The sequence below is a fragment of the Dysidea avara genome, chromosome 12 (assembly GCF_963678975.1).
Source record: "Dysidea avara chromosome 12, odDysAvar1.4, whole genome shotgun sequence".
In the NCBI taxonomy this organism is placed as follows: Eukaryota; Metazoa; Porifera; class Demospongiae; order Dictyoceratida; family Dysideidae; genus Dysidea; species Dysidea avara.
Window position 1 is genome coordinate 5,955,605 of NC_089283.1, and position 11,323 is coordinate 5,966,927.

The 11,323-nt window shown below is 36.6% G+C and overlaps 2 protein-coding genes across 9 annotated transcripts in view; one reads left to right on the forward strand and one right to left on the reverse strand.

Moving 5' to 3' along the window:
• Positions 1 to 4,100, forward strand: part of LOC136241013 (SEC14 domain and spectrin repeat-containing protein 1-like) — a 105,968-nt gene extending 101,868 nt beyond the window's left edge. For 3 of the 5 annotated variants that reach the window (XM_066032142.1, XM_066032133.1, XM_066032137.1), the window contains 5 exons: positions 2,463 to 2,688; positions 2,781 to 3,008; positions 3,064 to 3,332; positions 3,649 to 3,871; positions 3,920 to 4,100. The gene's annotated coding sequence lies outside the window, so the exon portion shown is untranslated. Of the gene's footprint in view, positions 1 to 436; positions 541 to 2,462; positions 2,689 to 2,780; positions 3,009 to 3,063; positions 3,333 to 3,648; positions 3,872 to 3,919 lie in introns of all 5 variants that reach the window. The other 2 variants (XM_066032134.1, XM_066032136.1) reach the window with 2 other exon arrangements.
• LOC136241002 (uncharacterized) overlaps positions 1 to 11,254 on the reverse strand; it is a 48,706-nt gene extending 37,452 nt beyond the window's left edge. Inside the window, exons 1-11 of one of the 4 annotated variants that reach the window (XR_010694078.1) lie at positions 10,923 to 11,254; positions 10,538 to 10,873; positions 10,229 to 10,488; positions 9,055 to 9,256; positions 8,816 to 8,953; positions 8,331 to 8,495; positions 7,779 to 7,946; positions 4,446 to 4,813; positions 4,285 to 4,398; positions 4,181 to 4,232; positions 4,023 to 4,121 (exon numbers count right to left, since the gene is read on the reverse strand). Coding sequence is in view for 2 of the 4 variants with exons in the window: in XM_066032099.1 (XP_065888171.1) it covers positions 4,303 to 4,398; positions 4,446 to 4,813; positions 7,779 to 7,946; positions 8,331 to 8,495; positions 8,816 to 8,953; positions 9,055 to 9,256; positions 10,229 to 10,488; positions 10,538 to 10,873; positions 10,923 to 11,214 (2,025 nt within the window). In the remaining 2 variants the exon portion in view is untranslated. Of the gene's footprint in view, positions 1 to 4,022; positions 4,122 to 4,180; positions 4,233 to 4,284; positions 4,399 to 4,445; positions 4,814 to 7,778; positions 7,947 to 8,330; positions 8,496 to 8,815; positions 8,954 to 9,054; positions 9,257 to 10,228; positions 10,489 to 10,537; positions 10,874 to 10,922 lie in introns of those variants that run through there. The other 3 variants (XR_010694079.1, XM_066032099.1, XM_066032100.1) reach the window with 3 other exon arrangements.
• Between the last annotated feature and the right edge of the window lie 69 nt (positions 11,255 to 11,323).

Sequence of the window (11,323 nt, forward strand, 5' to 3'; positions counted from 1 at the left end):
CCTTAACAAAAAAAAACTAAACAAACTAGTATATTAAAAATGAAATAGGAATCCAAGCAATGAAAAGTAGTGGAACAAGAGATGAACAGTGCCATTCAATGACGAATCACGCTATGTAAAACTCATGTGAGTCAAACATTTTTTTATAAATGGTTTGACGTGATGTGTGTGAAGTAACAGGAAATGCAATCACCATTTTCCGTGGCGTCATGACAAGTGAGCAATTGTTGTTACATCCATTATTTATGCTTGTCTAAGTAGCCCAATCAATAAATTTTCCAGTGACATAAGGTTTTCAGTTAATGACATCAGACAAGCTTGTCTGTGCTGGCTGTGTATCAGCCATTCTTTAAGCATGTGTTACTTGTAATATTTATGCATTTTACGTGCTTTTAAAAAAAAACCTATGCGACTTAAGATTGACAACTCTTTATAGTTTATCCCAACAAAGAAGTCATGGAATGAATTTTGAGTCACTGGGCTACGTGGAGAAGAAATAAAACTAACTACACCGGCTTACTTGTTGTGAAGCAATGAACAGTAAGTCGTTTTTCAAAATTCTTGCCATGTGTTTAATTCGATTGTGGTTTACTCACTTGAATTATATGGCCTGATAGAAAATTTAACAAATGGAATTTGTTGTAAGGTGATAAAAGCAACCACCATCAAGTTATGTTATAAAAGTGTGTTAGAGTGTTTGCATGTTTCATCACTGATAGGTTATTCACTCGGCTAGTTTTGGCCTCACATGGTAAAACACATTCACAAGTATGACATAAATTGCAAAGCCATAAGACGGATACTTCAAAAGTTGCAGCTCTTTTGTGCATGACAGCAAGCTTATTTATTAAGGTTAAATCCAGTAGGATAACAGGTCAGCCAAATGTGCCAGTATTCTCTGGGTAGTGATGTCATATTACATGATGGATGAGGCTTTACTTCTTGTATTACAGTGTATGTGTCTGCCAGACTAATATGCTGTTTTTGCTGAAACAGCATAGCATGAATGTATTTCATTTACAGGTTCAATCAATTCAGCTACATGTTACTAACACTTGACTGTTATGTATGTATTTTTGTATGTAGCGATCATGTATTTGTTGTACGCACTGTATTTGATACTGTAAAAGAATATAAAAAAAAATTTAAATAAAAAAAAAAAAAAAATTGAACACTTCAAATGTTTCATTGTAAAAAGTACAGGCACAACTCAATAAACAGACACCTCCTTGGATCAGTGTTTGGATACTATCATCCCTTGTTTGTCTTACAGATTCAATACTGTACAAAGTTTGGTGCTTTTATCAAAAAAATGAAGGATTTTTTGCTTAGCCACTCTACTTATGTAGTCCATTGACTTTCAGATGACTATTGATGGAGGTTAACAAACTCAGAGCCAAGATGAGTGTGAATGGAACTGAGTACTGGAGACCAACCATGTGCCAGCTATTAGGTGCCAGTAAATTGTGTAGTAAAACCTCACTTAGTGGCCACCTCTTATAATGTTCTGTCATTTTAGAATCATACAGTATGGGCCACAATGGTATGGTTGTGGCCCATGAAAGAATATCACCCAAGAACCACCCTCACTTTTCCCTGATGATGATGAGGCAGTATTGGTTAGGTAAAACTAAGCCCAAACAAGTCTTGAGATTAATCTGAAATGATTTCAACAAGTTGCTATGAATTTTTTTTCTTTAACATTATTAAATGGAATTTTCTAGTGACTGACTGACCGATACCTTCAGACAAATGTAACTCGATAACAGCTAAGGCTACAGGCTTGATTTTTCACTGTTTGACATCGCTTCAGCCAGACACGTGCTTTTTGGCAACCTGAAGTATGTACAGTACATTCTTCATGGACTTACCAGTGTCCTCCTTTGTGTCTACCTTCGTCTTTGTAGACAGTGAAAGGTGTCGATTTGACAGTAGCACATGATGGCTTCCCTTCATGACAGAAGTCATCCGAATTTTTCAGAGTGGCTACTTTGATTGCTGAAGTGCTTTTCAAACAGTTCTTGATTCGTAATTCTGTGAAACGGGTTGAACATAGCGAATTGTAATGGATACTTATAATTGATAACTGGGGCACGCTGCACTATTTCTTTCTTTTATTTTAATGCAGTATGTGTGGGTTCACCTGTTATAATTTTATTTTGCAAAAAATGTTAATAACATGTACACAAAAATGTATCTTGAACACAGTTGGGGTATAACACTTCTTATTGTTTTACTGTGATTTAATATCGAGCACTATACTCCAACTTGTTTCAGTACTTTTTATCGATGTGCTATGGTCCCTACTCTAGTTGAAAATTCCAATTTTTTTATGTACGTACTTGTTTGTTGTACATGTCATCACTTAAATTTTTACACCAAACGTAACTTCTGACATCGAGGACTAGCACACTTCATAAGACACTACACAGCACTGCTTTCATTTCAGCTTTTATGTGTAGGTACAACTCAAGGACACTACTCATCCCATTTGAGAAGCCAGCTGTGTGGCCAAGTGATGAAAAAGAGACCTCTGCATTCAATGACATGGCGACAACATGTAAAAATGCTTCCTCTACTGTTGGTAAAAAGTGAAGAAAGAAAAGGCATATGCTCAGGCCTTACTATGGACAGGCTGCCCAAAGTCGATTCCAAGTTAATTACTGGATATTTTATTTTGCTGAAAAGGTACATGCATTATATAGTACTATATGTTGTATATATATAAATAATTAAATTGATGCTTCTTCAGTTGGTTATACCATACAATTTTTATATAGTTGGCTGATGAGAGCAACTTAGTTACTTAAGGGAGGAACTTGAGAGGAAGAGTTTCACCGTTTGTAAACCCTAAGAAGGTTTGGGAGAAATTTGCAAGATCAGGAAGAACCCCGAAAACCTTTGCAAGATCAAGACGAAAACCCTGAAAAATAATAGTACTTAGCACAGTAGAGGAGGCAGTGGAATGGGCAGTGATGACAAAGGCAAATAATGGAATACTACATGTGGTAAGTACATGGAAACTGTGTTCAAGCATATGTGTGTCTATCCCACCCCAACTAGGTGATGCAGAGTTTTAGAACTGGGGTGTCTATTCAAGGAAGGAAGAGCATTGCTATTTGCTTGGAAGATCTACATATCCAGCATACAAACAAGCAGCCTGGGGATGTAGTGAAGTCAAGCAAAACAAGAGCAAATCATGTAGCACGAGATTACACCAAAAGGAAGTGATGATTTTTTAATAAAACAAGGCACAAACTCACATTCCAGGAAGTGTACCATTGTATGGGAAGACACATTGCCGGAAAGTCTTACTCTTGCAGCTAACGATGGTACAAAATGTTAATACAAAATCTAGATATAGATCCATTGGCAAATTATCCTTTACTAGATTAAGAGACATGTAAACTTTTGTTGTATCATACATTTGTGTAGTAACATAAATTGGAAATACTTATGGGGTTTGCTCTGACATCAGATGGTTAAAATGTTCTATAGAATGGTTATCTACTAGTATTACTACTCACCTTTACAGAAATCTTGCCAATGGTAGTATCTCAGTTGTGACATTAATGTTGTGTAGATGTGTTCTGTATATAATGTAATCCGAGTGCGTTCTAGTCTTTAGTTAACATTTTGGTCCCACAGGTGACCCTATTAATAAGGTTTCACTGTAGTCATGGAAATACAATGTTAGGTTGGTCATGCGTCATAAGCCTATGACGTAAAATTATGCAACCAAGCATCATTCTAAGTGTTAAAGTTAGAGCTGGAGTCATGTGAGAAGGTAGGATGAAATTTTCTACCATGAAGATGTGGAACTAAGTGCGTACATGGTTCTTGTCTGAATTATCTGGAGTCATGTGAGAAGGTAGGATGATGTTTGTGTGATGTGTTGTGTAATTAAACTTGTTGTCAGGTTATGTGAAGTTGTGACTGAATGGATCATGTGATCAAGAGCTCCAGTGGTAAAAGTGTTCAGCATCCCAATTAACTATACACGTGAATTGACAAGATATTGTAATTTAATTGAGTAATGTAAAATTTGTACACTCTTATACACTAAACAATTATTACTGTCGTTACAAAAAGTTAATGTTGCAAAATCTTGTAATATTTTCCTAATGTAATTAGAAAACAGGGTATAATGTAGCTGTACAACAACATAAAAGTGGCTCACCTGATCCAGAAGGGTGTGGTTGGTTACAATGATTTGTGGTTACCATAGTAACCTGTTGTTACCATGATCATAATAACACATTATTACTAATGATCAACACCCACCCCTTGATGATCACTGTACTACACAATAGTAGATCTTGACTTAGAGTCAACCACATGTACTAACTCCTTGTCTTCTCCATCATCAGTAGATCTAGAGTTGTTATCCCTTTTGGCCTAGTAACCATGACAACAGTTATACATCATGCTATACCAGTGTCTACCTTTTGTCTGGTTTCCAGGATATTCATCATCTTTTGTACTTCATTGTCTTTCTTGTATTCATCATCTATAACCACTTCTTCACACACTCTGTTATTCACAGCTGATTGTAGTATCAGATGAGTTCCCTCAACAGTGATGAGATTATAATCAATCCATAATTTCTTGATGCTTTGATTTACTGATAAACCTGTGGCTAGTTCTTTTGCTCCAGTAATACCACAACAGTCTACACTCAGTATCCTGATCCTGCTCTTACCAAGAGCTCCTGCAATGACTGTGATGCCATCATCACAAATGTTGTTCCATCCCATCGAAAGCACTTCTAGTGTATCATTCACTAGTAACAGTTCACCAATACACCTAGCACCTGTAGTGATCAGTAGACAATAACAATTGTGACCCACTGAGCAAAAACCCAACTAGCTTGTATAATTCTGTTTTGAGAAAAATTACATTGAAACAATTATACTGGGCCTGGCATTTATTTAAGCCAGCTTTAATACAGACAAATAATATTATTATGGTACTGGAAAATAATCTACTCCATCAAAAATTGTCTCATATCAAATGTGTGAAATTTTAATACCAGTATCTAGTATCTGATGTTTTCATTGGTGATTATAGTCAACTGAGGAAACCATACAGTACCACATGATCAGGGTAATCCCTTACATTACAACTTGTATTCACACAATACACTACATTTTAATACAGTGAGACCTCACCAATAGGACCAAAACATATTATGGCATTGATAATGAAGGAGGTCACTAAGTACATACTAAGGTACCTAACAAGGTGGTCTCATTATAGAGGTGGTCACTAAGTGAGGTGTCACTGTATGTGTGGGTGGATCAAAGGTAATTTTCAGTGTGGGTCATTCCATGCCAAATCAACAAAAAAAATCCTGACCCCTTTGGATTTTCATGAAATTTGGCATAGACATGGACTCTACTAAGAAACTTTCTCACACCAAAATTTGGCCCATTCTATTGATCTCCCTTTAAAATATGACCACTCCAAGTTTATTACAAAATACTACACTGGTTTAATAAAATGGCCATAACTTTGTCAGTGATCATCACAAAACCTTTCTGTTTAGATTTTTGGAATGCTTATTAAATTCTCTTTCAAGTGATGTATAATGCATTATAATTACTCAAAGAAAAAGATCAAACCACAAAAATGTCACTTTTTCCTTTGATCTTACTTTTTTCAAAAAGGATATTTCAATTACTTTCAGTTTTTGTTCAAATATTCTTCTAATGCCCTTATTTCATGACAGTGAGTTTGAAGTTGGGATGGCAAGTAGATCATGAGTTGTGGCTACATACGTAATTTTACATGTTACCAGGGTTATAAGTATGAACACTATTATAACAATACAAACTTTTAAATTAAATTATAGTATGGAATCTCATCAGAACATGGCCAAGTTGCAATACACATACAGTTGGAGGCATAGTATAGAAGTATCATAAGGTGATTAAACAGAAGTATCAATACTCACCATTTCCAAAGCCACACCAATATCCCCTATTGTTATGCATATCGATGCAGTTATAATAACAACATGATTTTGGTGCAAACACCATCGGGAGTCCATAATAGAGATTTTATGAACTCCGGATGCCATATAGTGGGAGGGTTTAGTAGTAAATTATCCTATGAAAGGTTTGACAAAATTGTGGAAACTTCACATTAACATTATGAAGTTGGAGGGTAAATCATTCCTTATTCACCAAATTCTTCAGCTAAACCTTTCTGTTATTCTGTAGGACATCTGCACATGTCAGCAGACGCTACATAATAACAGAAAAGTTTGGTGGAGGAAATATTTGGTGGAGAATTTGGTGAATAAGGAATGATTTACAGAGGAACCTATATAAGCAGGTCAAAACTTTGGGTCGGTCATGTTCAGGCAGGTGGCTGCTTTTGACAGGTAGATTATTGTATAGATACTGTATCTCATTTGGAGAATTTATAGTTGGCCCTTAAATGGTGGCCTTTCTATACAGTCACTGTACCAAATCAGAACCCTCCAACTTCATTATTTTAATAGAAGCCTATTGTAAAGTTTCCACAATTCTGTCTAACCTTTCTCTTACAAACCTTACAGTATCATAAGATAATTTACTACTAAACCCTCCCACTATATGGCATCCAGAGTTCATAAAATCTCTATTATGGACTCCTGATGGTGTTTGCACCAAAATTATGTTGCTATCATAACTGCATCAATATACATAGTAATAGGGGATATTGGTGTGGCTTCAGCAATGGAGAGTATTGATACTTCTGTTTAATCACCTTATGATACTTCTATACTATGCCTCCAACTGTATGTGTATTGCAACTTGGCCACGTTCTGATGAGATTCCATACTATAATTTAATTTAAAAGTTTGTATTGTTATAATAGTGTTCATACTTATAACCCCGGTAACATGTAAAATTACGTATGTAGCCACAACTCATGATCTACTTGCCATCCCAACTTCACACTTACTGTCACGAAAGAAGGGTATTAGAAGAATATTTGAACAAAAAATGAAAGTAATTGAAATATCCTTTTTTGAAAAAAGTAAGATCAAAGGAAGTGACATTTTTGTGGTTTGACCTTTTCCTTTGAGTAATTATACATCACTTGAAAGAGAATTTAATACACATTCCAAAAATCTAGACAGAAAGGTTTTGTGATAATCACTGACAAAGTTATGTTTTATTAAACCAGTGTAGTATTTTGTAATAAACTTGGAGTGGTCATATCTTAAAGGGAGATCAATAGAATGGGCCAAATTTTGGTGTGAGAAAGTTTCTTAGCAGACTCCATGTCTATGCCAAATTTCATGAAAATCCAAAGGGGTCGGGATTTTTTTTTGTTGATTTGGTATGGAATGACCTGTGTACAAATCTCATGTTACCTCATGAGATAATTCTTTGCCATGTTATGACCTAGTTGTACACCAGCTAGCTGTGTTATGACAAAGAATGATACTAAGCATTTTGTGTACTGAGTTGAGGGAAAACAAGTCTAAATATCTAGATCTGTTCCTTAAAAGTACCACCAAACAAAAAATGTTTCACCTCTCTCATGGATTAGATCATACCTGTATATACACTCTGGCACCAAGCACCAATGTGTTATCAACTGTACCACATGTACTACTTCAGTACTGTGTTGTAGTTTCCAGTACTTCAATGAAGTGAAACATGTTATTTGTAACACATGTGGTTGTGCTTTGTCTGACATGTACACATGAGGCCCAAGGGTGAGTGTGTACGTATCAGGTAAACCACTCCCACCAGTGTTACAACTATTACATGTTGTACCTTTAGCTGATATTCCACAGTTCTCCACATTCAGTTCAGTTAGTGTAGTATTAAGGCATAGCCCGTCCATTAGTTGCGATATACCAGCATCACCAATTGGATTCTTCCACATATTAAGGACCTTCAGGATACAATTCTCCTTCACAAATTCACCAATACAACTGGCACCTGTAGTCATCATAAACAATAGCTACAGTTAAAATTTAACAATATACTGTAATCATCTGTTAACCTTATAAGGCAAAGAAACCATATTAATTGGCCACAACAATACAATGTGTGGAACAGTCTCCAATACTACAACTCTTGTTACTGTATGTACATGTGTGGAATTTCCTAGGAACATCAATTTCATGGATAGACATGTTTCCATGGAACTAAAAATTCTCAATAATTACCAACGATCCATACAACATTAGCTCATGTGAGCTGGACATGGGAGTCATAAGGTTGTGTAAGGGTGAAACTCTGACATTTGGGAAATTTACATCCTCAAAACAATCCACCATGTATATGTATACATTACCATCCTACATTTACACTATATAGTACCTTTAGCTGAAAATCCACATTCAGACACATACAGTTCAGTGAGGGTCTTGTTGTACTGCAGTCCATCCATCATCACTGATATCCCATCATCTCCGATTGAGTTTACTCCAATGCCAAGGACTTGCAGGTTACAATTCTTCAAAAATCTGCCAACACAACTGACACCTGTAGTGATTGTAAACAACTTGCATTAGTCAATTTTCACCATATACAGTAATTATTAATTATGTGGTGAAGAAACCATATAAATACACCAAACAACATAATGTGGGGAAATCCCTAACACTTCACTAATAGTTGACATTACGAATTGTGGATAGAAGTGGTTTAGCAAATTTAAATATTTTATGTAACATGAACTGGACTTAAGAGTCATATGTAAAAATCATGAAAAGGTCAACATCTGACACTTGTAAATTTACATCCTTCAAATACTCCATATACACTGTATACAGTATAACACTACATTTTACACTATATAGTACCTTTAGCTGATAATTCACAATTGCGGACATCCAGTTCAGTCAGGGTAGTGTTACCATGGAGATGTTCTACTATCAATGATATCCCGTCATCTCTGATAGGATTTCTACCAACATTTAACATTCTTAATGAGGCACTACCTGTATAATGATAACAGTACACATTACAAACACATACAGCTCAGTGAGGTGTTGTCAATTCACTAACACACAGTATATCAACAGTTAATAGTGGGACTAACTTTTCATCACAATCTTCATCACATGTTCCACTCCAGTCACAGTGAGATCATTACCCCAAACATCAAACTCCTGTAGTACATGGCCACTGTAATTTTTTCCTAACATCTCTGCAACATTGTCACCAATATGGCACCCTGTCATATTCACCTTCACCACTGGATAACATGATAATGTGTGGCTGACACAAAGACAGTCATATGGCTACAAAGTAGTGAAACTCAAATCCAATTCAAAAGGAGTAGCTGACTGAGGTGGATCCGTTTCTCCACTTTCATACACACAACGTAATGCTGTAAGAACAACAGTGTTTGGAACAAGTAAACTCTCACTCTTTTGCTTCAATTTCTCCAACACAAATTGTGCTGTTACAGGAGACACTAATTTTGTTAGACCACACAAGAAAATAAACACATTAGGAAAATCTTCAAAGTGTTCACTCAGTATACGCTGCTGTTCTTGGTCAGATAGTGTTGACATGTAAAGTGCACACATAAACTCTTGAAGTGTAAAGTGTGCAAAATGGTATGTAACAGTGTCTACAGGTACGTCATGAGTGGGTGTGGCTTTTAAAAGACCATACCCATCCCAGTCAGCAGTCACCTCAATACCACACTGGACAAGGTCCTTCATCACAAATATAATTTTTGGGTCCTTTCTCCTAAAACCTGCTCCGCTATACCAGTCAAAGAAGCCACAATATGCTAATCTACTCAAAACAAACACTGTTCTCACTGCCTCTTTGGGGATACCATTCAATAGTTGACACAACTTCATCTCGTTGGCTACTGGTACTGCTACATGTGACCTAGATGGCTTCTTCTCACTCTCCTTTTCAATTTGTCTCCTCATTATCATTACAATGAAAAATTCATATAACCTAGTTATAGTTGATGGAAGCTTCTTTTTGGTTTGAAATATATCTACTATCATTACCAAATTCACAGGAATGTAACAAAGGCTAAGAATGTGTGGATAATTGTTGACATGTATTTGAAAGTCTTCAACAGTTTGGGAATCTACGAACATTTTTTGTGCAAACTCTCTTATTTCAGCTTTACCGAACCCGACAATTTCAACAGTTCGACCAGCTTTAACATTTTTACATGCATGAGGTCTTGACGTGATCAGTATTGTTGCTTGTTCCAGTACTGTACAATTTTTGATCACACCTACCAGGAGTCCATCACTTGTTTGACGTTCCACTGAAATCTCATCTAGTCCCTCGAAAATTATCAGACATCTTTCACCTGCTGATTTCTTTAACTGTTCATACGCCTCTACTCCACCAAGGTACTCAACCACCACTTCTTCAACAGGTCTCTCATGAGCTGACCTCAGTGGGATCAACAACACAACATCAAAATCTTCTGCTAAAAATCCATCCCTGGCCCACTTCACACAGATCTCATTGGCAAGGGTCGTCTTGCCTATACCTACACAACTCATACTACATCACTACCACTAATACTTTGTACTACTCACCTGGGGCTCCCATTATTAGGATCAGTCGAGGACAAGGTTTGTTTTGATAATGGAAGATGTCCCTTAGACCACCAAGTACTTCCTTTCTTAATAAAATCTCATCAACTTGTCCTTGCAATGTCAGTCTTGTAATCTCCTCCAAGTTCTTATCTGCTCTAGTCACTTTTTCTCCTTTTACCAGAGCCAATCGAATGTATGAGTGTGGCCAGTCAGTATCATCAGTGGACAAGTGTTTACAGTACCTTGACTGTAACCTGCTAATAACAATGACATCTATTGGACTAGACTTTACAGTAGGAGGACCACTAGTATACTGTGTAGTAGCTGAATGGAGACCTGTAGTGTAGACACGGATAAAATTGAATTGTATGGCTTCACACCTCACATTTCTCTATTCGTTCAGCTATGAAAATTTGTCTTTTGTTGTTTCTCAAAATCTTGCAGAACTTGTTAACTGCGTCTGGTCCAGCGGTGGATAGTTGTTCACAAATAATCCGGTTTTTATCTACTCTACTTGTGCCAGCCAGTTGTACTCGCTGCGCTGCACTCCTACCCATTAGACGCTCCTGAATTAGCTCGTCTATTATGTCCTCAGCATCCAAATGTTTAACAATAAAGTCACGGTTTTCTGTTAGTACTTGTTCCTGTGCAAGCAAGCTGTTTTCCACATCGGCCATTGTAAACCTGTCAACGAAAGTTCCACCCCCGCAAAACTTATTACCGTAGGCGGGGAAAATTACGCGTGGGAAAAGTTTCGCGAATTGCACTCTACTTTGTATACCGGCG